The sequence below is a fragment of the Nuphar pumila genome, chromosome 4, assembly GCF_984573655.1.
Source record: "Nuphar pumila chromosome 4, dmNupPumi1.hap1.1, whole genome shotgun sequence".
Lineage (NCBI taxonomy): Eukaryota > Viridiplantae > Streptophyta > Magnoliopsida > Nymphaeales > Nymphaeaceae > Nuphar > Nuphar pumila.
The window spans coordinates 106,687,888-106,715,646 of record NC_143252.1 but is presented as its reverse complement, the minus strand read 5'-3'; the positions used below and the strand labels follow the sequence as shown (position 1 = coordinate 106,715,646).

General features: G+C 36.2%; 1 protein-coding gene across 1 annotated transcript in view; it reads left to right on the top strand.

The window, feature by feature from the left end:
- Positions 1 to 540: 540 nt before the first annotated feature.
- LOC149840442 (serine/threonine-protein kinase PBS1-like) overlaps positions 541 to 27,759 on the top strand; it is a 46,569-nt gene continuing 19,350 nt past the window's right edge. The window contains exons 1-3 of the mRNA XM_090003160.1: positions 541 to 767; positions 1,275 to 1,480; positions 1,661 to 1,850. Coding sequence (XP_089859286.1) covers positions 650 to 767; positions 1,275 to 1,480; positions 1,661 to 1,850 — 514 coding nt within the window. The 5' untranslated portion in view covers positions 541 to 649. The remainder of the gene's footprint in view (positions 768 to 1,274; positions 1,481 to 1,660; positions 1,851 to 27,759) is intronic.

Genomic DNA, 27,759 nt, shown 5'->3' with positions numbered 1-27,759 from the left:
AGAAAACTTATAACATTTCATTTTATTGCGAATATATTTTTTCTTAGATTTTTTTAAAAATACTTTTTGAAAATCTTCAAAAATCTCTGATGATACGAACTACCCTTTCGTTCCACCTCAGGTCATATTCTTCAGAGCACAAGACACTGAGTTGGTTGATGTTACTGAAGTGGGTCGAGCCAACCGTCACTGGGTCAGGTTCACTAAACCCTAAAACCAAACCGAGTCGTGTCCTCAAAATCGAGTCACTTACCAGCCGCAAAACAAAAGCACATAGAGACGTGTACACATTGCAATTCCCCAAACTACCCCCGTTATTATCAGAGATTCACACGCAGAAAAGAGAGAGAGAGAGAGAGAGGCTTGTTGCATTCTCTTTTTTATTTAGTTATTTGTTTATTTAAAAAATTATTTACCTTTGAATTTTGAGTGGGGAAGGGTAGTGGTGGGGAGGATGCCGTGAGTACATGCTTACTTTGATTCGATTCTTGAATGTCTCTAAGAAGAGTATTTAATCGCTCATGCTAGCGAATTTAAGGCAGGTTTTGAGTCTTTAGGGGAATTGCAGGCGATGGGTGGATAGATAGTGCCGCTGCAGTCGTGGTTATCTGGCTTGGTTCATTCTGTATTGGGAGGAAACGGTTCCAGGATGGGTTGTTTCCCTTGCTTCGAGTCGAAGAACGAGGAGTTCGACGCCAAGAATGGTGAGGCGGTCAGGAAGGAGCGACCACTATCCATAGCGTCTCACGTTTCGAGGATTTCTGCAGGTTGGTATGATTCAATTCGAATCTTTCGGCGGAAAAAATGGTGGAATTTTGTTGGTGTTGGGATTAGATGGGTTTTGGATGAGAATTTTGTGTTTTTAGGTGGAATTTTGTTGTTGGGTGGGATTGTAATTGATTGATTTCTGGTTGGTTTTCGTTTTTCTTGGGTATGATCTAACGTTTTCGATTTCGTGTCTTAGGTGGAATTTTTTGTTTGTGGGTAGGATTAAAACTGATTGATTTCTGTTTTTTTTTTTTAAGTTTTGGTCTGATCTGATGCTTTTGAGATTCGATTGAATGACAATTTTGTGCTTAGTGGTGCGATTGGATGTGCAGTTTGCACAACGAATTGCAGTAATTCCTCTGGGATTGGTTTGGATGAGTTGCATGGCTGTTTTGTGCGGTCATGGTGGTTTTTTTGGTGTGAGATGGCAATGAGCAGTGGTATTGAAATGCGTTTCTTCGTGATCGGTTTGTGAATCTGTGTTAGTTTTTGTTTGTGGATTAAAGGGACTGAGAAGCTCAAGCCGAGTGCCGGCCCTGTTCCAGCGAAGCAAATTTCTGCACCCAAGGATGCCCCTGAAGCGAAAATTGCAGCGACCACCTTCACTTTCGGCGAGCTTTCGGCCGCCACAAAGAATTTCAGACAGGATTGCCTCTTAGGGGAAGGCGGATTCGGGCCGGTTTATAAAGGTCGCTTAGAAAGTACAGGCCAGGTATTTGCTGAATCCAATCGGCATTTGATCGCGATCGAATATGTTTTTCCCATTTGATTTAATATTTTCTTGGTGATTTTACATATTTTTTCAGATGAAGTTATAATATGGTTGTTTGGTTTAGATTATTTTCATTGTATGATTTCCTTAAAGGTGGGGTGATGTTATTTGTAACATCAGGTTGTTGCTGTAAAACAATTGGACAGAAATGGCCTCCAAGGGAACAGGGAGTTTCTAGTGGAGGTTCTCATGCTTAGCCTTTTGGATCATCCTAATCTTGTCAATTTGATCGGCTACTGTGCCGAGGGGGACCAACGCCTTCTTGTGTATGAATACCTGCCGTTGGGGTCATTGGAAGATCATCTGCATGGTATGATTGCAATCTTCTTCATAAGCTTCATCAATGAATAAATTTGGTGTTTCTTTTCTTTTGGATCTGGTTCTTCAATGTGGTTTGATCTGTTATAATTTTGTTTCTTGATATTCTCAGTGGGGAGAAAAAGCAAATATTTGAATAATTTTCACTGGCAGTGTGGATTTTTTTCGCATGAACGGCATTCAACAAAATTCTCATACTAAAAAACTATTATTTCTTTTCTTGGTTGATCAAGTCTCTAGATCAGTGATATCGTGTTTATTTTATGATGTTCTAGCTGTCATCCTGTAATGGATGGTATTCCTTTTGTTTTTTGTGTACCCATGCTGAGTCTCCTTAGATGTGCTATCTCTATATGAATTTAAGGGAGTATTTGCATGCCAAGAGGCTGTCTCGTGGTTTACCTCAGAAAGTCCTCATCAGATGCATAAGAATTTCTGTCATGGTAGTCTGAGACATGGCTGATGGAATTATATTATCTTAATATGGTTAACTGGTGTCATTCCTTTGATATCTTGATAAAAATATCATTTCAGAGTTTAAGTTTTAGTATATATATATATGTAGTTGTCATCATGGATATGAAGTATTATAAGATGTTCTCCCCATGTTTTAAATCCATCCTTAGTATGGAGTTAGAAATGTTGTACAATCTCTAATTCTAAAGTTGACCATGAAATGGTGCAAGCCTTTTTTTTAATTACAATAACTTCTCTTATTAATTCTTAAAAGGTCAAATACACATAGATTTGTAATGAAATGGTGGTCTTCCACAAATATACGAAAAACTCATAAAGGGTGTCTATTGGAGACACTACAAGCACAACCCATAAAAGGGTATAAATGGAAGAAAACTTTAAAAATAATAATATTTTATTTCATACACAAAATGCTTAAGAAGCATTGTTACATTGTTGAAGGGGATCACCCCTATTTATACTAAATGTGAGAGAAGGAGAGCTCATTTTTGAGCTCTCCTTAGAGTCGTTGGACCCTAGTCCAACGGATCTAGATATAGCCGTTGGACTAGGGTCCAACGACTGTATCTTAGTCAAGTTCCAACTAGGAACTTGACTACTTTATAAATCTAGTTTAAATTGAACTAGATATTAAAAACAAAAATAAAGAAAAGTAAAAATAAAAAAAGAAAATATATATATATATATATATGTTACATTTTACATTTTAACACTCCCCTTCAAACTTACGATACAATGAGAGAAAGTTTGTCTAAGAGGAAGTGAAATCTGGGAGCAGTGAGAGGCTTGGTGAAAAAGTGTGCTAATTGATACTCTGATGTAACATATGGCAGATCAATAGTTTTATGTAAATATTCCTCTCCGACATAGTGACAGTCTATCTTAATACGTCTCTCTGACATAGTGACAGTCTATCTTAATACATTTGGTGCGCTCATGAAATGTCCGGTTGCTTGCAATATAAATCGCACTCTTGTTGTCACAACACATTCTTAAAGCTTGTGTTGTTTTAGCTCCCATGTCAGCTAGCAGTCGCCTGAGCCAAACAACTTCCATTGTAGTGGTCGTCATGGCTCTATATTCAACTTCGATGGAGGAAAGAGAGACCTTATGTTGCTTTTTGCACCTTCACAAAATTAAGGACTCACCTAAGAAAACACAAAAAGTAGTGGTTGAGTGTCTATTATTAGGATCACCTTAAATCTAATGACGATGATGCAAACAAGAAGAGGCCTCGTGAAAGAGAGGTATTTAAGTATCTAATAATATACAAAATTGCTCCCATATGCACAAAGGTGGGAGCATGCTGAAACTGACTAGCTGTGTGTACAACGTGTGCTATATCTGACCTAATAATGAAAAGATAGGAAAGTGCTCTGATAAGCTATCTATAAAGAGCGGGATCATCAAAAAGCTCTCCATCATCAATTCTCATTTTAACATTGACAACTTCTGAATTGTCCACCTTATCATCTGTAATGCCAGACCTGGAAACAATATCAAAGGCAAATTTAGATTGAGATATCAAATACCCACGAGGGGAATAAACAACTTCAGTTCCTAAAAAATATCTTAATAAGCCTAAGTTAGTCATTTCAAAGTGAGTTTTAAGAAGAGTTTTGATATTTGCAACTCTTTGTTTATCGTCTCTGGTGATGATCATGTCATCCACATAAAGAAGAACTATAACCCTTGCATTAGAATTCTTAATAAACAAAGCAGTGTCAGTCAAACAAGATTAAAAACCAATATCAAGCATCACATGACTAAACCTATCATACCAAGCTTTTGGTGCTTGTTAAGCCCATAAAAAGTTTTTTCTAAACGAAGAGCTTTGCCCTTAGGAATATTCATACCAGGATGGGGTTTCATGTATACTTCTTCAACTAGATTTCCATTGAGAAATGCATTTTTGACATCCATATGAAATATGGGTCATTTCCTAATGGAAGCCAAGGTTATTAATGTTCTGACAGTGGTCATACGAGCAACAGGGGCAAAAGTTTCTTCATAATCGATGTCATATTCCTGGGCATACCCTTTGACTACTAATCGGGGTTTATACCTTTCAAGAGTTCCATCACTCTTGGTTTTAACTTTGTAAACCCATCGACAACCTATAAGTTTCTTACCTGGTATCCTTTTCTACTGCATCCAATTCAGTCTTCATGACTTCTACCCATTCTATATGATTTTTGGCTTGAGAATACAATGATGGTTCAACATATGATTGTATTAATGCAATAATTGCCTTGTATATGGGTGTAAAGGATTAGTAAGAAACAAATTTTCCTGGAGGTCTAGAAACTCGGGATGACCTCCTAGTTGGCATTTAAGAATACTTTTCTAATGCACATGGAAGCTGACTCTCTTCGTCTTGAATATTGTAGACCAACATCCCTTTGTGTTTGCTCTTCATTATTAGGTTCAAAATCAATGGTACTTTGATCATTGCCAAAGTCACATTCATTGGATTTTAAAGTTAATTCTATTAAGAAGGAATACTCAGTGGCTTAGATTTTTCAAATTCAAAGAAACTTTCTTTCTCTAGAAAAGATACATTTCTTGATATATATAATTTTTTATTTTGAAAATCAAAACACCTATAGCCTTTTTTATTATCGTAATATCCTAAAAAGGCACAAGGAATCACACGAAGAGAGAGTTTGTCATTTTTGTTAGTGAAAATAAAACACTTACATCCAAAGACTCTTAGCTTAAAATAACTAGGAGATAGTTTAACAAGTTTTTCAATTGGAGTTACATTTTTTAAAGAAGAAGATAGCATTCAGTTAATAAGATAGGTAGCAGTTAGGACAACTTCTGCCCCAAATTCTTTTGGAACTTGATTGGCTATTCATAAAGTCTTAGTTGTTTCAATGATGTGTCGATGTTTACGTTCAGCCAATCCATTTTGCTATAGTGTGTGCGGACAAGACCTTTGATGTGTAATGCCATGTAAGCCGAGATAGTATGTGAATTCTTTGGACATAAGTCCTCATAAATTAGTGCAAAAAATAGAAATATCATTTTGAAATTTATTCTTGACCATGTTGTGAAAGGTTTGAAAGTGTGCAAAAACTTCAGATTTATGTTTAAGAAAGTAAATCCAAGTATGCCTAGAAAAGTCATCGACAAAAATGACAATCATATCCACCTTTTGAAAGAACTGTTGCAGGACCCCAAACATCCGAATGTACTAATTCAAGTGGTCTGAAAGAAATAAAGGTTCTATCATGAAATGGTAATCTTTTCATTTTGCCAAGAATACAATCTTTACAAGTGAAACTTTCAAAATTATAAAATTTTCCTAAACTTGAAAAATATTGGATTTTTGCCATATAAGGATGCCCAAGTCTTTTATGCCATAAATCCAACTCTATTTTTTAAACATTATAACAAAAAACATTTTTAGGCAATTCCAAAAAGTCCATGTAATAGAGTCCTCCTTCTCTATGGACTTCCCCAATCAGCTTCCCTGACTGACGATCCTGTACCCAACATCCATGAGAAGAGAATGAGATATTACATCCGTAATCAGATATTTGGGAAATAGATAAGCGATTTAAATTTAGTTTAGGAATATATCTAACTTTTGGAATAAAAAATTTCTTTGCTTTTTCAAAATTTTCTATTCCTTCTATTTCAAGAGAGGTTCCATCAACCGTAAAAACTTTTGACATACTTGACTTATTTTTAAAACATTTGGATAATCTATTGACATTCGAGGTCATATGGAAAGAAGCATCAAAGTTAAGAAGCCAAGGAAAGTTACTTGGATCGGAGAATGATGATACAACTGCTCCAGTTGAGGCTTCAGATAAGGAGGAGGCTCCTTTGAGAAGAGGTTGGAGAATCTTCATTAATTGAGCTATAGATACTGGTGCATCTTGATCTTTTGATTCTGATTCAACAGATGCAACTTTCTTTTCTTCTCTTCGTCTTAGCTCTCTTAACTCTCTTAGTTTAGGACACTGAGGCTTATAGTGCCTTGGTTCATGACAATGGTGGAAAATGTCATTTCTTTTGTCAAAGTCACCATTTTGTCTATTAAAATGAGGTGGCCTATAAGAACGCACATGATTACCCGGTCTAGACACAACTAGAATGAAATCATCTTCAGATTTTGGAGTATTCTTTTTAAGTCTGTTTTCCTCCATAGTCAATTCCTCTATAATATCAAGAATGAAAGAAACTTTTCCTCGATGAAGAAGAGCCGATTTGGTTGATTCAAATTTTGGTCTTAATCCGTTTATAAATTGATAAAAATGTTCCGTATCGAGTTGCTTTTGGCGAAGCTCGATGTCTTCGGAATAATGCCATTTTGGCTCTAGAAGAGCCAATTCCTCCCATATTTTGGATAACTCGTTGTAATATTCTCTAATAGTTTTATCCTTTTGAGTCATTGTCCGAATCTTGTCTTGCAAATTGCTCACATGTGCAAATATTTTTAAGGAAATACATATTTTTAAAATATTCTCGAGCTTTATCGGCATGCTCAAATTTAGCAAGGCTAGAGCATTTTTTAATGTCAACGCTATTAATTAGCCATGACATAATTTTAGTGTGCCCTATTCTTCATTTTTTCCATTTTTTCTAATAGGTCGTCAAAGCCTTATTCTTCTCTCCTTCTATGAGAGGTACTTCTTTGTCATTCTCAACTTTTGTGAGAATTAATTTTGGTTCTGAATCAGAACCATCTACTATACCCCACAACCCTTTTTCCCAAATGTGGTGCTTCATGATTGAAGCCGACATTACATAATTGGTGTCATTTAACTTCATGGGTATGATGGTGATCTTATCATTGCCATTCATCTCTTACAAGGGTGAAAAAAAAAATTAGATGAGAGGAGAAAAAGAGAGAAAGAGAGGGGTAAGAGAGGAGAAGAACGGAAAAGATACAAATTTTTTGAATCCAAGCTTCCTCCAAGTCTTTCTTTCTTCAAAACAAGTCTCTAGAGTCACAAACAAGCGGATAAGACGCCCTTTGCAAATGAGGCACGAAAAACAAGGCAAAGATTCTTCAAGATCCAAGGTCTTCAAGGCTCTGATACCATGTAATGAAATGGTGGTCTTCCACAAATATACTAAAAACTCACAAAGGGTGTCTATTGGAGACACTACACGCACAACCCATAAAAGGGTATAAATGGAAGAACACTCTAAAAATAATAATACTTTATTTCATACACAAAACTCCTTAGAGTCGTTGAACCCTATCCAATGGCTCTAAATATAGCCGTTGGACTAAGGTCCAACAACTATATCTTAGTCAAGTTCCTAGTTGGAACTTGACTACTTTATGAATCTAGTTCAAGTTGAACTAGATATTAAAAACAAAAATAAAGAAAAGAAAAAATAATAAAAAGAAAAAATATATACTAATAATATAATATAATAATATTATTATATATATATGTTACATTTTACATTTTAACAGGATTAGCATATGGTGTATTATTTTTCTTATATTTGTAATTTGACTTGTGAATTTGTGGTACTTTAGTTTCAGTTCTCAGCTTTGATTCTGGAAAATGTGTAGAATTTTCTTTATAGTTTCAGTAGAATTAACAGTTTGTGTAATATTGCTCACCTGTACATTATTTTCAGTGGTTTGCTTTGCTTTTTGGGAAGAAAGTAGATAAAGACAATAGCAAGCCTAGCTTGATTTGTGATATTGTTCACTTTCTAAAGAAGACAGCCAACACAAGCCGTTGCAACCCTAAGTTTGAAACTGTATTGCAGTTTCAGTAAATACTCATAGATACATAGAAGTCTGTGAAATCCTCCTCCAATCTGGCCAGACATGCTGTTCCTGTTACCCCTGCCTGTGTAATTTGCGCCCCTATGCATGTACACGCTTATCTGAACTTTCATCATTTCTGAGAATATGCCGAGTGATTTTATGTACACTGCTGCATATGTTGAGACAACAATTACGTAAAAATGTAAATTTTTTTCACAGAGGTGAGTGATTTGACATATCTTTTTTAAGAAGCAAAGCAAACAAATGGTGGAAAGCATATTCTGTCATTTCTAGCTGAATGTTAGAAGTTATATGTTCTGCTACAAGGTACTAACATTGTTAAAGGGCCCGTTCTACACAAAGAAGAGGTACAAGGGCAAGAATACTTCCATTTGAAATACATAAACAACTCTTCTATGAGCACAACTCTACTTAAGCCTTAACAAATGCTTCCTATGTTTGTATGTTTGTGAAACTAGAACTTGAACATAAATTCAATACTATTCTCATTAGGTGAATGAATAAATTATGCAACTCAAGAGTGTATGTGAGCCACAAAAGAACATAAAATAGAATACCTGATCTATACATACTGGTGACAATACATCATGGGAAATAAGTGGCTAACATGTAACCCCCAATATATGCATGTAACATAGATACAAGGAGACTTTGATGAGTTTAATGCATCAAGGCAATAAAAATCAGAGTTACCGGAAGCTTCTTAGATAGGGGAAGCTTGCTTTCTGGAAACTCGCTTTGGAAGCTCGATATTCTTCGCTTCTGAAACTTGATGAGAACCTCGATTCCTCAACGCTTCTCCTATGCTTTCCACACGCTTCATCTTTTCTTCTTATATGTTCTCTTACTCAACTTTTCATATTTTTTATGTGTTTTCTCTCACTCTTCTCACTCACTTTCATGTGCTTTCTCTAAATTGGTAGTCATCATTTTTAGATTTTGTTAAAAAATTATTTTTTAAAATAAAAAATTATGCAATTTAATTTAGTCACTTTTATTTTTATGTTTCATTTTGATTCCCATTCAATTCTTATATTTCTTTTTTTATTTCTCATTTGCCTGCTTCCTGTACATTTTAAAATGCATCGCTTCTCGCTTTCGCTTCCCGTATCGTTTCCCACTTCCGCTTCCTAGTCTAGCAACCTTGATAAAAATCCATTGTAACAAGACCTCCATTGAATGCTGACTATTTATTGCCAGTGTAAGTATAGTTATTCCACTTGATTATGGACATTAACATTAACCCAATTTGGTAGTTTCCTATTTTTCCTCTATAATAGGTTGATCATGTTAGAAAATAATACATATATGTATATACTTGAATATATATATACTCTTCTTAATACAAGAGTATGTATATGTATAAGTATATGTATATAAATACATATTTAAAGTATATACGTATATTCTTGTAATTTTTATTTTCTTATTTCTGTAATTTCTCATTTTATTTATTTTTCTTTTTCAGTTTTTGTTCCTTTTTTGTACATAGTCAGTAGCTGACTGTGTACAATGTACAACAGTCAGCCACTGACTGTGTACAGAGTCTGTCAAATAAGAGCCGATGGGCTGATTCCCAACAACTCTAATTAAGGGCAATGAGCCCATTGTATATATATATATATATATATATATATATATATATATATATATATATATATATATATATATATATATGAATGAAAGGGTTTTATCCCCTCATTGCAATAACACAGTGCATTTGAAGCACTTGTTCTTTCTTGTGGTGTGAAGCTTTTTAATGCTATTTTGTGTTGGCATATGTTTTGAATATCAAGTTATTTGGAAACTTGATTGTGTGTGAGACTTTTCACATGGTATCAAAGCTTGGTATATGATCAACCGTGCATTGGTGGGTTGCCTCGAAAAGCGTGCTTATTCTCCTTCGTGGTGGTGATTAATTTTTCTCTTCTAATTCACTATGGGTGAATTTTTCCCACACAATACAAGCAACTCCAACTTTATTTCACCATTCAAACTTGAAGTAAGCAACTATAACATTTGGGCGGGACACTTAGAGACATTTATCAAGGGTCAAGGTTTGTGGGGATTCGTAAGAGGTACTATTCTTGAACCTACTCCCAAAATTACATTAGGTGAAAATGGGATTGAGACTAGTCTTGACGAAAGAAACAAAGCCATGGAAGAATATTACAAGAAATTGGATGAATGGAAAATGAAAAACCCAAAAATTCTTTTATGGATGCTAAGTGGAGTTGAGACAAAAATTGTCTCAAATCTATTAAGCTACAAAAAGGCAAATGAAACATGGGAATATCTTAGAGGTATGTTTACCGAAAAAGATAAGGCCTACAAGTATTATCTCAAAGAAAAAGTTAGAAATATCAAATAAGGAGATAAAAATATGAGAGATTACTTTATGGAGTTATCTTCCATATGGACCCAACTTGCCTAATTTGAACCCAAATGAGAAGGTAAGTGTATAGAAATGCGAAGAGTTCAAGTTTAAGAAGATGGACTCTTCGCTTTTCTCTATGGTTTGAGACCCGAGTTTGAACAAACAAGGGCCTCCTTGCTATCATCTTCGTCTCCTCCTCCTATTCATGAGATTCTCACTAAACTTAGTGGAGAAGAAACTAGACTAAATATGAGTAAAAATGTTAGTGTGCTTGCTACTTCTAGCAATGGCCAAGAAGAGGATTGCGCACTTGCCGCATCAAAACCAGGGCATCATATAAAGTCATATAAACCTCCTCATTTTAGTAAGAATATAGGAGAATAAAAAATTATTTGCCATAACTGTAATGAACATAGTCATATTAGGCCTCAATGTCCTAGATACAAATATAGGCCTCAAGAAAAACGTGTTGCTGCTGCACCATCAAAACAAGATGAGGATACTCTGAATCTCAAAGACCTCACCAAATCATTATCCCAACTAACGGAAGCATTGCAACCATTACTCAAAGGATCTACTTCAGGAGCGGCCATTGCATCCTCTTCTACTCCTGATATGTGCTCTTGGCTTATTGATTCAGGAGCTTTTTTCATATGACCCCACATAAGTCTATATTATCTGAATGTCAATCTAATTCGAATGCATCTTTTGTTTCCACTGCCGATGACACTGCCTTGGAAATAGTGGGTGTTGGAACTTTTAAAAATGATTTGTGAAAACATAACAAATTCTACATTCCAAAAATAAGACTTATACCAAAACGTCATCTTAACCTACTTTCAGTTTCTCAAATCTCGGATCATGGATATGATGTCATTTTCTCATCAAGTAAATGTTGGGTGCAGGATCGCCAGTTCGGGAAATTGATTGGGGAAGGTTCTAGGCAAGGAGATCTATATTATATGGATTTTCTTTGTATTCTAAAGAAATCATTCTGTAACACTGCCCAAACAAAAGATATACGGACTTGACATCATAGACTTGGGCATCTAAATATAAGGAAATTAAATTTTGTACCGGTTACCAAGAATCTTTGTAAAGATAATTTTGAATGTAAAGAATGTTTACTCGGTAAAATGATAGCCTTGCCTTATGGTCAAAGAATTTTTTATTTTTCAATGCCTTTTGAATTAGTTCATTCAGATGTGTGGGGTCCTGCTCCTGTTGCTTCTAAAGGATGATTCTCCTACTACGTTGTGTTTATCGATGACTTCACTAGATATTATTGGATTTACTTTCTTAAGTTTAAATCAGATGTATTTGCAATCTTCAAAACATTTCATAACATGATTAAAAATCAATTTGAAAGTAAGATCAAAATTCTTAGAACTGACTCTGGAGGAGAATATTTCTCAAATGAGTTTAAACAATTTTTAGAAAATGAAGGAATTTTACATAAAAAATCATGTCCTATAACCCTATAACAAAACTAAATTTCAGAAAAAAACCCCAGACATATTATGAAAACTAAAAGAACCCTTCTTATTGCTAGAAATGTTCTTAAAAATCTTTGGACTGAAGCTGTATTAATCGCAGTATATCTCATAAACAGGATGTCTTCAAAAATTTTGTCAAATGAGATTCCTTTTGAAAAATTATTCAAATATCAACCTGACTATCAAAGACTGAGAATCTTTGGTTGTAAATGTTATGTTTTAAATGATAAAGGAGATAAACTTGTAAAAGTATCTCCAACAAGATACCAAGAACAATATTATAATATTCTTGGAAACAAAAGTAAGCATACACGCACAACAAGAACACTTGTGCATAAAGAGCACAACACAAACTCACAAATGCGTAAATGCGAATCCAAAAGTCATAAGTTTCACTAAAAGAGCTTGGGCTATAATCCCACAAGCATACAAATACAAGGGAGGAAGCCCTTATTTATGTAATGAAACAAGGTACAATGGAACAATAGGGAAACAAACACAATGCCAACAAAGGGCTTTAATAAACTCACTTAAAGTTGGTCACTAATGGACCAAATACAATCTCAAAAGAGATAAAAATACCAAACAGCATAAGAGGCATACAAGCCTATAAGATGAGAAAAAACTCTAGAGAAAACCCTCAAATGCTTCTAAAAGCATTGAGGAATAACAAGGGAGTGAGGCTCTATTTATAGCGCCTCACTCCAACACATGGGAGGTAGTCCAGCTCTTTGGACTGCCTTCCAACAGTCAATATTATGACTGTTGGGTGGCAGTCCAACATCTAGTTGGACTGCTGCCCAACAGTCGTATTTTGACTGTTGTGCACAACAGTCATATTTTTGTCTGTTGTGCCTAAGCTGTACAGTTTATTTATTATAATGTTAAATTACATTTCAGTCTCTAGTGGACTGTATTATATGATAAAAGACAAAAATACCCTTATCGGGTATTTGGATACAATTTTATTTTTAACACTCCTCCTCAAACTTATGGGGAAATCACCGAAAGTTTGCTAAGAAGATACAAAAATTGAGGTAGTGGAAGAGCTTTGGTGAAGAAGTCTGCAATCTGAAATTCGGACTGAACATATGGCAATGTAATGGTCCCCTTCAAATATTCTTCGCGAACATAGTGACAATCCATCTCAATGTGTTTTGTTCGCTCGTGAAATGTGTGATTGCTGGCTATATAGATGACACTTTTATTATCACAACATAGCTTTGAAGGTTCTGAGACATCAACACCCATATCGGAAAGTAGTGCTCTCATCCACACAACTTCAATGGTTGTGGTAGCCATTGCCCTGTACTCAGCTTCCGTAGAGGATAAAGACACTTTCTGTTGTTTTTTGCATCACCAAGAAATGAGAGAATCACCTAAAAACACACAAAAGCCAGTAGTTGAGTGACAATTATTGGGATCTCCTCCCCAGTCAGAATCAGTGTAAGAAATAAGACTTAAAGATGAGGAAGAGGATAAGAATAGTCCTTTAGATATAATTTTCTTGATATATCGAACTATTCTTAATACTGCACTCATGTGGACGATTGTGGGCGCATGTTGAAATTGACTTGCAGAATGTACAACATGCGCAATATCTGGCCTTGTAATGGACAGGTACATCAACGATCCAATAAGTTGTCGATAAGGGGTTGGATCATCTAATAATACTCCATCTTCAGCTCACATTTTCGCATTTATTACTTCAGGAGTATCAGCATATTTTGTGTCCGTGATTCCTGAACGCTCAACAATATCAGCTGCAAACTTGATTTGAGATAAAATATATCCTCTTGGTGAGTAGGCTACTTCAATTCCTAAAAAGTATCTCAAAAAACAAAGATCAGTCATATCAAAAGATTTTTTAAGCAAAATTTTAATATCTTCAATTTTCTTTTGATCATTCCCTGTGATGATCATATCATCAACATACAAAAGAAAAATGATCAATGAGGTATTTGTAGATCTCACAAAAAGAGCAGTGTCAGTGTAACAAGATTTAAATCCAAGTTTTAATATCGTACCACTGAACCGATCATACCATGCTTTAGGGGCTTGTTTAAGCCCGTATAGGGCTTTTTGAAGACGAAGGACCATGCCTTTTTCAATATACAGACTAGGGGGAGGATCCATATATACTTCTTCATTTAAGTTTCCGTTCAAAAATGCATTTTTAACATCTAACTGATATATCGGCCATTTTCGAATGGATGCTATAGCAACTAGAGTTCTAACTGTAGTCATACGAGCTACTGGGGCAAAGGTTTCTTCATAATCTATACCATATTCTTGAGAATATCCTTTTGCAACAAGTCTTGCTTTATATCTCTCAAGAGACCCGTCACTTTTTGTTTTAATTTTAAATACCCATCTACACCCTATTGTCTTCTTTCCGATAGGAAGAGGTTGAATTGCCCAAGTGTGAGCCTTGTGTAATGCATCTAATTCAATTTTCATGGCTTCAACCCATTCGCTTATATTTTTGGCCTCGTTATAGTTGGATGGTTCATGATAGGAATGAATGGCTAGAAGACATGCCCTGTAGTTTGGTAAGAAGGATTCATATGAGACAAACCTACTCGGAGGCCTATGTGTTCGTTCTGACCTTCTAACACTAGTTTCTTCAGTATTTGTTAATTGATTATATCTGTCAAGGGCACATGGATGCTCCCCAGTATTTCGTCTAGAGTATTGAAGAAGATCTTGAGATGGTTCACTACTTGAGTCATTAATACACTCGAAGGTTTTAATATCATTACTAATACCTTTATTGGGTAACAAATCAAATAAGAAAGCACACTCAGATTCTTTCTTAGGAACTTCAAAATCAAATCCACTGTCATTTTCTAGAAAGGTAACATTTCTAGAAACATAGAGTTTATCATTTGTTTTATTATAACATCGATATCCTTTTTGATTATCAGCATAACCAAGAAAGACACATTTTATGGCTTTAGGAGAGAGTTTGCTATATTTTTCAAGAAGCACGAAGCATTTACAACCAAATACCCTTAGCCTTTTTAAATCAGGAAAAATTTTAAAGAGTTTTTCAATAGGAGACTTGTTTTCCAAAGTTTGAGAAGGCATTCTATTTATCAGATAGACTCTGGTTAGGGCAGCTTCAGCCCAAAATCGCTTTGGAATTTCTTTTGAAATAAGTAGGGTTCTAGTAGTTTCAATGATATGACGGTGTTTTCTTTCAGAAATCCCATTTTGTTGAGGTGTCCTAGGGCATGATTTTTGATGCACAATTCCATGATTTTTTAGATATAATTGAAATTCATTTGAAAGAAACTCTCCCCCAGAGTCGGAGCGGAAGACTTTAATATTTGTTTTAAATTGATTTTTAACTAGATTATGAAAGTTTTTAAAACATGAAAAGACTTCGGATTTGAGTTTTAGAAAGTAAATCCAAGTATGTCTACTAAAATCATCTATAAATGTAACATAGTACGAATAACCACCTTTTGACATAACAGGGGCGGGACCCCACACATCCGAATGCACTAATTCAAAAATTTTATGTGTCACAGAGGTTCTAGACCCAAAAGGTATCATTTGCATTTTTCCAAGTATACAATCTTCACATACAAAATTTTTATCTTTAAAATTTTTTTCCAAAAATGGAAAAAGAGATAATTTGTATATACTTGGGTGTCCTAATCTTTTATGCCAAAGATCTATATTAATGTCTTTGACATGATTACAAAACGAGTATTTTGGTAAACACAGGAAATCCATGTAGTAAAGGTCTCCTCGTCTGTGGCCTTGCCCAATCAGCTTCCCTGACTGGAGATCCTGCACCCAACACGCCTTAGATGAGAAGAATATTTTACAACCATAGTCAACAATTTGAGAGACCGAAAAAAGATTCAAATCCAGTTTGGGAATGACTCTCACTTTTGGAACAAAGAATTTTTTTGAAATATCATCAAGGTTTCCTAAGCTTTTGACTTTTAAAGAGGTACCATCGGCAGTTGACACACATGAAAAATATGATTTAGTGCAATCAGATAATAAAGACTTATTATGAGTCATGTGGAAAGAAGCACCTGAGTCTAGAATCCAAGAGGTCTTACCTGGAGGAGACGAGGAAGAGATGACAACTTCGGATGTAGAAGGTGCAGCCTTAAGAAGTTGTGAGACGGCTTCTGCTATTTGAGCAAGATTTAATTCATTGAAGTTGCCCCCTTTTCTTGATTCTTGAGGTTCTTCACTTAAGGCGGCCACCTTTTTAAATTTGGGACATTCCGGTCTTATATGTCCGGGTTCCTTACAATGATACAAATAATTTTTCCTTTGTATCCTCCCTTGTATCCTCCTCCATTGTGTCCTTCTCCATTGAACTTCTTCTCAAAGTGAGGTGGTTTATATGTTTTCACAAAATTTCCGGGCCTTGCCATGGCAAGGACCTCATCATTAGACTTGTGCATTCCAAGTCTTGTCTCTTCTTGACAAATTTGAGCAAGGGCCTCACTTATAGAAGAAGAAGTGGTCCTATGAAGTAAGGAAGATCTTACTTGCTCAAATTCCGGTCGAAGGCCATAAAGAAAGGAGAAAAGATTTTCTCTTTCGATTTGGGTCCTTCACTTATAGAAGGAGGTTTGTGCATTGTTTGCCTCCCAATCTTCCAATTTATTTTGGAATTCTTCCAAGGCTTTTTCTTTTTCTTCTTCGGACAAGGCTTTGACTTGATCTCCTTCTCTTCTAGTCAATTTGAGTTGTGGTTCACTAGTAGAACCACTAACAAAACCCCACAATTTTTTTTCTTTGATATGATTCTCCATAGCCGTCGCCCACATCAAGTAGTTGTTTTCATTGAGTTTGTAGGTGATGACGGTGGCGAACTCTCTTTCTCCCATAATGAATACTTGAGTTTAGACTAAAGGAGATAGGGAATGATCAATGATCGAAAACACTTCCTTCACGAGATTCTCCTTCTTTCAAGAACCTCGCTCTGATACCATGTAATGAAACAAGGTACAATGGAACAATAGGGAAACAAACACAATGCCAACAAAGGGCTTTAATAAACTCACTTAAAGTTGGTCACTAATGGACCAAATACAATCTCAAAAGAGATAAAAATACCAAACAACACAAGAGGCATACAAGCCTATAAGATGGGAAAAAACTCTAGAGAAAACCCTCAAATGCTTCTAAAAGCATTGGGGAATAACAAGGGAGTGAGGCTCTATTTATAGAGCCTCACTCCAACACATGGGAGGCAGTCCAGCTCTTTGGACTGCCTTCCAACAATAATTATTATGACTGTTGGGTGGCAGTCCAACATCTAGTTGGACTGCTGCCCAGTTGTGCACAACAGTCATATTTTTGACTGTTGTGCACAACAGTCATAAATATGACTGTTGTGCCTAAGCTGTACAGTTTATTTATTATAATGTTAAATTACATTTCAGTTCCTAGTGGATTGTACTATATGATAAAAGACAAAAATACCCTTATCGGGTATTTGGATACAATTTTATTTTTAACAATTTATAGGGCAAGAGAGAGCCTTGGGAGGGGCTCCACACATAGTCGTTGGAGCCCCTCCAATGGTCACATTTAGGGGGTCCAACGGCTAGTGTGTTGCCCCCCTCCCAAGGTAAAGTACATAAAAAAGAAAAAAAAAGGAATTAAGAAAAAGAAAAAAAGGAAATTGTAAAAATAAATTACAATCATATTCAAGAAATTGAATATGCATAAAAAGACTAAACTACCCCTACGACTACTATTAGGAAAAATATATATTATATATATATAATAAGTAGATACATATACATATATATTAATATATGTATTACCTTATATATATATAAAATATATAAAATAGATTACATGGTTGAATACATAATTTAACACCCCCCCTCAAACTTAGGGTAGGATGACTGAGAGTTTGTTAAGGAGGAAATTGAAGCGCGGAGCACACAAAACTTTAGTGAAGAAATCTGTCAATTGATATTCTGACGTGACATATGGAAGGTTAATGATTCTTTTGAGATACGTCTCACGAACATAGTGGCAGTCCATCTTGATGTGTTTAGTCCGCTCATGAAAAGTGTGATTTTTCATAATATAAATTGCACTTTTGTTGTCTCAACACAGCTTGGTGGGCCCTTCTATTGAGATCCCCATGTCTTTTAGCAACTGATGAATCCATACAATTTTCATGGTAGTAGTTGCCATGACACGATATTCAGCTTCAGTTGAAGATAGGAAAACTTTTTGTTGTTTCTTACATCTCCACGAAATCAGTGAGTCTCCTAAGAACACACAAAAAATAATGGTGGAGTGACGGTTATTTGGGTCACCTCCCCAATCAGAATCAGTATAGACCAGAGTTACCGGAAGCGCCCCTACTATCGGGGAAGCGCGCTTCCCTGATACGCGCTTCGGAAGCGCGAAACGCGGCGCTTCCGAAGCGCACGCTTATGACAGGAAGCGCGTCCCCCTTTAATGGGGGACGCGTACCCCATTAAAGGGGACGAGTACCCCATTAAAAGGGTACACGTACCCCATTAGAGGGGTACGCATACCCCATGAAAGGGGTGCACATTTTACCATTTTACCTTTTTTTTTAAAAGAAAGATTTTTTTATTAAGGGTAAAATGGGAAATTTTAAAAAATCGTGAAATAAAAACTCGAAAGGGCTTAGGCTTTTTGTTCACGCCTCTCCTCCTCCCTCTCTCGCTCAGCCGATTTAGCAACATTCTTCGACGACCTTCTCCGACGTCCGACAATCAGTTGAGTGGTTGATTTTCTATCGATTTTTTGGTGATTTTTGGATATTGAGGTTTCTTATGTCCAAATTTGGTTTTTTGTTTAATGTAATCCAATCAGTGAGTGTTTGGGTCTCGGATGGATTGTATTTTGGTCGTTTTGATGTATACCATCAGACATACGTGATTTGGGTTGATATTATTCATGTTTGGCTGAGTTCTCGTGATGCTTATGAAGTGGTACTAGAGGCAGTAACCTGGATTTGGCTTGATGCGCTTATCGGCATTGTGAGGTAAGTTCATCTCATTGTATTGATGGCTTGGATATCATGTATGATATTTGTGGTAGTATGGATGTGATATACTCAGTTTGGATGTGAACTTATTGTTAGTTCTCGCTTACTTTTGGTGCCTATAGTTGAGTATTCATATTTCATATTCATATGAAGCTAGTTGTATGATATTTTATTGGTGTTATCGTGCCGAGTTTTAGATATATTCTGCATATTTTTTCTTGGTGTTCTATTTGTGTGTAGGGACATTAACAACAAATACAATATCTCGAACCTCCAATGCTCAGCCAATTTTACAATGATGAACACTAAATTCATGTATACGATCTGGCAATCAACATAAAAAAAAATTTGGGAATCATATCCCAAAATCAATTCCCTTTCGCTTCTCATTTGAATCCTATGTCGCTTCCTTTTTCGCTTCTTAGGTCGCTTCCGGTTCGTTTCCTATATCGCTTCCGAGACGCTTCCTAGGTCGCTTCCGAGACGCTTCCCGGTTCGCTCCTAAGTCGTCCCGCGCTTCCCGCTTCCTAAAATTTTAGAAGTGCCTCGCTTCCCGCTTCCGCTTCCCGTATCGCTTCCCGCTCCCGCTTCCTCGACTGACAACTCTAGTATAAACAATTAATTTTAAATCTGAAGAAGAGGAAAGAAAAACTCCCTTATTTAGAGTACCATTTGTGTATCTTACGACTTGCAAGATGGCACTCATGTGGACTGAAGTTGGTGCGTGCTGAAACTGGCTTGCAGTATGGACTGCATGAGAGATATCTGGTCTGGTAATACTCAGATACATCAATGATCCAATCAGTTGTCTGCAGGGAGTAGGATCCGAAAGAGGAACACCATCATCAATCTTTATTTTAGCTCCTACTATAGCAGGAGTTTCACAAACCTTTTCATCTGTAATACCTGACCTATCAATGATCTCAAAAGCAAGCGTAGTTTGAGATAAAAAATACCCTCTATGAGAGTATGCTACTTCAATTCTCAAAAAATAAGTTAGAAAACCCAAATCAGACATTTCAAATTTATTTTTTAAGATTGATTTTATACTCTTAACCCCATTAGAGTCACTTCCGGTGGTGAGCATATCATCCACATACAACAACAAAATTACAATCCTTGCATTGAATTTTCTAACAAACAAAGCAGTGTCAGTAAAACAAGAAGAAAATCCATTTTCCAACATTACTGAGTTAAACCTGTCATACCAAGACAAAGGGGCTTGCTTTAGGCCATAGAGTGCTTTCCTAAGACGAAACGCTTTCCCTTTGGGAGTCTCGATTCCAGGTGGGGCATCCATATAAACTTCCTCATTCAAATCACCATTTAGGAAGGCATTCTTAACATCCATTTGATAGATGTTCCAATTGTTAATGAATGCAACAATGATGAGACAACGAACAATGACCATACGAGCTACTAGGGCAAAGGTCTCCTCATAATCAATTCCATATTCTTGACTATACCTCTTTTCAACCAGTCAGGCCTTATATTTTTCGAGGGATCCATCACTCTTAGTCTTAACCTTAAATACCCATCTACATTCTATTGTTTTCTTACCTCTAGGAAGGTCTTAAAATTCCCATGTCTTGGCTCTTTTCAGAGCTTCGAGTTCATTATTCATGGCAGCTATCAACTCAGGACATTTTCGTGCTTCCTCAAAGTTTCTAGGTTCTATATATGAATGAATGGCGCTTAGACATGCTCTATGTTTAGGTGAGAATGAATCATATGAGATGAACCTAGAAAGAGTTTTTCTCTGTCTTTCGGTCCTACGAAGGTTCTTCTCACCTTGAGGAGCAGTTCTACTATCATCATCATATCTTTCAAGGGCACTTCAGAAGGTGTTTCTATCTTTATGGGTATAGGTGATGGGGTCCCTAGGAGGTTCTTCATCAACACTTTGAAGAAATGGGAAAGACACCGGATTGGTTTCCCTGGTTTCATTATCACGGGAGTCATTCAGATTTGTCTCATCATCACTAGTATCATCACTTTCAGTTAACAGATCAAATAAAAAGGAATAATCTATGTTTCTGACATTAGATTCAAGGTTTTCGAAACCACTAAGATTTTTCAAGAAGCTTACATTTCTGGAAACATACAGTTTGTTGTTTTTAATATCATAACATCGAAAACCCTTTTGGGTTTCAGAATAACCAAGAAAGGTGCAAGGAATGGCCTTTGGAGAAAGTTTGTCGTTTTTATTAGTAAGAACAAAACAGTTATATCCAAAAACCCTCAACCTACTATAATCAAGTTCTTTTTCATACAATTTTTCAAATGAGGAAATCTTGTTCAAATTTTTTGATGGAAGTCTATTTATGAGATAGATCGATGCAAGAGCTGCCTTAGCCCAGAGTTTCTTTAGAATATTTTGCGAAATGAGCATGGTTCTAGTTGTTTTAATGATATGCCTATGCTTTCGTTCAACTAACCCATTTTGTTAAAGGGTTTTAGGACAAGATTTTTTATGGAGGATACCATAACTTTTGAGGTAACTCTTGAACTCGTTTAAAAGGTATTCGCCACTGGAGTCAGATCTAAGAATTTTTAAAATTCCATTGAATTGATTAAAAATCATCATATGAAAAGTTTTAAAAATTGAAAATATTTCATGTTTATGTTTAAGAAAATATTGTAATGAAATATGCGGAAAAACTAAGAGTGCATTAAGCACTTACAACATTCCCTAATGAACAAACAAAAGGGCTAACACCCAAACCCACAAGAGACAACACAACATAAAAATATAAAAGTCTCTTATTGAAAAAGAGAGAGAGCTCTCAAGAGTGAAGAATACAAGAGGGGTTCACCCCTATATATACACAAATGAAGGAGAGGGGGGATGGCTATAAGGCCTTAAAAGGAGAGCCACCTAGGGGCTCCCCTTGTAGTCGTTGGGGGCCCCATCGACTTCATGGTGGGGCCCCTTTTGTGTGAGCAAAAAACATAAAAATAAAAAATATAAATTACAAAAATTAAAGGGGAAAATAAATGAAGAATAACAAGTACCCCTATCGGGTACTTGTGAAATGACTAAAATACCCCTATCAGGTATTTTAGACAATTACATATATATATATATAAACATATATATATATATATATATATATGAATTACATGTATTTTAACACACTCCCTCAAGCTTTACGGGGATATAACCGAAAGCTTGTTAAGGAGAAACAAAAAACGAGGAGCAGCAAGGGCCTTAGTGAAGAAGTCCGCCAACTGATACTCAGATGTGACGTAAGGTAGTGCTATGGTTCCTCTCAGGTATTCATCACGTACGTAATGGCAGTCCATCTCAATATGCTTAGTACGCTCATGGAAGGTGTGATTGCTTGCAATATAGATTGCGCTTTTGTTGTCACAACACATCTTCGAAGGAGTAGAGATGACGATGCCCATATCACTGAGGAGACTTCTTAGTCACACAAGCTCCATGGTTGTAGTGGTCATAGCACGATATTCCGCTTCCGTTGAGGACAAGGATACTTTGTGCTGCTTCTTGCATCTCCAAGAAATCATAGAGTCACCTAAGAAAATACAAAATCCCGTAGTTGAGACTCGGTCATTGGGATTTCCTCCCCAATCAGCATCAGTATAAACAATTAAATCAAGTGACGAGGCAGAGGAAAGAAAGACTCCCTTAGTTATGGTGTTTTTGATATATCTGACGATCTTTAAGACCGCACTCATGTGCACGGTTGTAGGATCATGTTGAAACTGACTGACAGAGTGGACGGCATGAGCTATGTCTGGCCGAGTGATGGATAAGTAGGTTAGAGACCCAACAAGTTGCCGGTAGGGAGTAGGATCCTCGAGAGGTGTTCCATCTTCCAACCTTAATTTTGCATTGATGACTTCTGGGGTTTCTGTCTTCTTATCATCGGAGATACCAGATTTGGAACAGATGTCAGCAGCAAGTTTCATCTGAGAGAGAATGTACCCTCGAGGAGAGTACGCTACTTCAATCCCTAAAAAATATCTTAAGAAACCAAGGTCAGACATGTCAAAATTTTCTTTCAAAACCTTCTTAATATCATTAATGCCTTGCTCATCACTTCCAGTGATGATCATATCATCAACATAAAGTAGTAAAATAACTATTGAAGACCCTGCACTTTTCACAAACAAAGCAGTGTCAGTATAACATGAACGAAAATTCAAACTTATCATTACATTACTAAATCTATCATGCCAAGCCTTTGGGGCTTGTTTTAAACCATATAATGCCTTCTTAAGTTTGAGAATTTTATCTTTACCAATACACACTCCTGGAGGAGGATCCATATAAACTTCTTCATTTAATTCGCCATTTAGGAAAACATTCTTAACATCTAGTTGATAGATGGGCCATTTTTTGACTGATGCCACGGCGATAAGAGTCCTAACACTAGTCATCCTAGCTACGGGTGCAAAAGTTTCTTCATAGTCTATACAGTATTTCTGAGTATATCCTTTTGCTACTAATCGGGCTTTATAGCGTTCTAATGAACCATCACTTTTAGTTTTAATTTTGAAGACCCATCTACATCCAATCGATCTCTTTCCAGTGGGTAATGAAGTTATTTCCCATGTTTTTGCCTTTTCAAGGGCACTAAGTTCTAAGTTCATGGCTTCAACCCATTGGGGAATGTTTTTGGCTTCATTATAATGTGAAGGTTCATGAAATGAGTGTAATGCAATTAGACGTGCTCTATATCTTGGAGTTAGAGACTCATAGGAAACAAACCTATTAGGAGGATTGGAGATTCGGCCGGATCTCCTTAAAGAAGTTTCTTCTATGTTGGACCCTTGAGAGTATTTTTCTAAGGCGCTCGTTTGAGCTTGTTGACCACGCCTAACATAGGTTTGGATTGATCTATCACTTTCATCTTCAATATTGTCAAGAGGAACATCCTCTAGGTCATTCAACGACTCATTAGAGATTTCCTCTTCTTGAGGAGTCTCATCTTCTTGGGAAAGAAGATCAAATAAGAAAACATATTCACTTTCGTCAATATCTTTAGTTTTCATAAAACCATTTTCATTTTCCAAAAAGGTTACATCTTTGGATACATAGAGTTTGTTATTTTTCAAGTCAAAACATCTAAAACCCTTTTGATTTTTTCCATATCCTAAGAAAACACATTCAATAGCTTTAGGAGATAATTTGTCTCTTTTATGAGTAAGGACAAAACATTTACACCCGAAAATTCTTAATCTATTGAAATCGGGTGTTCTTTCAAATAGTTTTTCATATGGAGATGTATTTTGTAAGGATGAAGATATCATTCTATTTATCAAGTAAGTTGAGGTTAAGGTCGCTTCAGCCCAAAAACTCTTTGGAATTTCTTTGGAAACAAGGAGTGTCCTAGTGGTTTCCATGATGTGTCTATGCTTTCTTTCGGCTAAATCATTTTGTTGAGGAGTCCTAGGACACGATCTTTGATGACAAATTCCATTTATTTCTAAATAATTTTGAAATTCATTTGATAGATATTCTCCACCTGAATCGGATCTAAGAGTAGAGATATTACTTGAAAATTGATTTTTGACTATCATATGAAATTTTTTGAAGAAGTCAAAGACTTCGGATTTTAAATTGAGAAAGTAGATCCACACATATCTTGTGTAGTCATCAATGAAAGTAACGTAATAAGAGTATCCTCCTTTAGACATGACCGGGGAAGGACCCCAAACGTCGGAATTGACTAACTTAAAGGGCTTTTTGGACACAAAGGTTCGATTTGGAAACGGGGTGGATTTCATTTTGCAAAAAATACAACTCTTGCAAACAAAATGTTTCTCATTACAAAATTTCTTTCCAAATGGAAAGGAGTACATTTTTGAGAAGCTAGGATGTCCAAGTCTTTGATGCCAAATTTCAATATTTTTATCTTGGACATGGTTACAAAAAGAGTTGGTGGGAAGTTTCAAGTTGCTTATGTAATAAAGATCTCCCCTCCTATGGCCTTGCCCAATCTGCTTCCCGGACCGGAGATCCTGTATAGAGCAATCCGTAGTTGAGAAGGAAATTTCACATCCATGATCACATATTTGAGCAACAGAGAGGAGATTTAGATTAAGTTGAGGTACCACTCTCACGTTTGGCACAAAGAAATCTTTAAAAAAATTTAAGGTTCAAAAACTTTTTACTTGTAAAGATGTACCATCGGCGGTTGAAACATAGGAGTTTTTAGAGTTATTATACAAATCGGAAAGTTCATTTTCAAGAGGAGTCATATGAAAGGAAGCTCCAGAATCAAGGATCCAAGAAGACATACCTGGAAGAGAGGAAGAAGCTATGGCTGCACCCGAGGTTGATGAAATCTTGAGTAGAGTTTGTAGTGCTTCCGATAGTTGGGCAAGAGAAAAAGACTCATTCCCTTTGATAGTTTCCTCCTTCTTTTGAGTAGCTTCTTCAACGGAGGCAACCTTGTTTTTAGGTGCTTCATTCAACTTAGGGCAATTAGGTCTTATGTGACCAGGTTCTTGGCAATGATGGCAAATGGCTTTTCTATAGTTGCCATTATAATTATTTTGCCTTCCAAAGTGTGGAGGCTTATAGGTTTTTACATGATTGCCGGGTTTAGATACGGCCAAAACATCATCTCCTCCTTTAATCATGCCAAGACGAGTTTCTTCTTGACATATTTCGGCTATGGCATCTTCCAAGGGAAGAGGCTTAGATCTATGAAGAAGGGAAGATCTAACTTGTTCATATTCGGGTCTAAGCCCGTGTAGAAATTGAAAAAAGTGTTCTTTTTCCATTTGTTCTCTTCTTAGTTCCACATCCACACTAGAAACCCACTTTGGTTCTAGTAAAGATAACTCATCCCATAAGGGTCCAAGAGTGTTATAGTAGTCTCTTACACTCATTTCTCCTTGCTTGATAGTCCGGATTTTTTCTTGAAGAAAGAATTGACGAGCAAGGTCTTTTTGAGTAAACATATCTTTCATAAAGAACCATGCTTCATTAGCCATCCGAAACTTAGCAATGTTGGCGCAAATCTTGAGCTCCACATTGTTCATGAACCAAGCAAGAATCTTCGCATACTTACTTTCCCAATCTTCCACTTTAGATTGGTGATCTTCAATGGCCTTCATGCGAGCATTTCCTTCAAGAGCTTTCTCTTGATCACCATCCATCTTAGTGAGTTGGAGTTGTGGTTCCGGAATGGTGCCCATAACATATCCCCAAAGTTTTTTACCTTTGAGGTTGTTCTCCATGGCGGCGGCCCACATCATGTAGTTGGAGCCATTGAGCATGAAGGAGAGATCAATCTTTTGTTCTCCTTCCATTTAATCACTCACAAGAGAACAAACGAAGAGAGATACAAAAAAGAACAAACGAAGAGAGATACAAAAAAACAATAATATAACTATTCAACTAGCTATATTAAGAAGAAGAGCATACACAAGGCTCTGATACCATGTAATGAAATATACGAAAAAACTAAGAGTGCATTAAGCACTTACAACATTCTCTAATGAACAAACAAAAGGGCTAACACCCAAACCCACAAGAGACAACACAACATAAAAATATAAAAGTCTCTTATTGAAAAAGAGAGAGAGCTCTCAAGAGTGAAGAATACAAGAGGGGTTCACCCCTATATATACACAAATGAAGGAGAGGGGGGATGGCCATAAGGCCTTAAAAGGAGAGCCACCTAGGGGCTCCCCATGTAGTCGTTGGGGGCCCCATCGACTTCATGGTGGGGCCCCTTTTGTGTGAGCAAAAAACATAAAAATAAAAAATATAAATTACAAAAATTAAAGGGGAAAATAAATGAAGAATAACAAGTACCCCTATCGGGTACTTGTGAAATGACTAAAATACCCCTATCGGGTATTTTAGACAATTACATATATATATAAACGCATATATATATATATATATGAATTATATGTATTTTAACAAATATATCCAGCAAAATCTAGTGTAATCGTCCACAAAAATCACATAGTACGAGAATCCTCCTTTAGATATTACAGGAGCCGGACCCCATACATCGGAATGAACAATTTCAAAGGGTTTTGTCATAAACATGGATCTTTGTGAGAAATGTATACTTTTGATTTTTCCAAGAATACATTGATTACATACAAAATCCTCTTTACAAAGATGTTTAATAAAAGGCAAATAAGAGATTTTAATAATGTTGGGATGTCCCAGTCTCTTATGTCATACATGAATATCTTTGTTTTGAGCAACATTACAAAATTGATTCTTGGGAATTTGAAGAAAATCAACATAGTAGAGGTCTCCTCTTCTAAAGCCTTCCCCAATCAATCTTCCGGACCGACGATCCTGTATCTAACATTTGTTAGAGGAGAATTTTCTATTGCAACCATGGTCAAAGAGTTGAAAGACCGAAAGTAAATTTAAACTTAGTTTTGGTATAAGACGAATTTTTGGAATAAAGAAATCTTGTTTTTCAAAATTACCTATTCCTTTAATTTCAAGAGGTGTTCCATCCGCCGTTGAGACAAAAGATGAAAGATAATTTTTAGAAAACTCGGAAAGAGAACAAGCACTCGGGGTCATGTGAAAAGATGCACTGGAATCTAGAAGACAAGATGTCTTACCGGGAGGGGAGGAAGTAGTAATAACAGCTCCGAAAATCCCTCCCTTGAGAAGAGGTTGTAGGGCTTCTACAATTTGTTGAAGAGAAAGGAACCCATTTGACGATGATGGTCGTTCCTCCGGTTGAGATGTCATAGCCGTTGCAAGCAATTTCTTCTATTTTGGGCAAATAGGTTTAATAT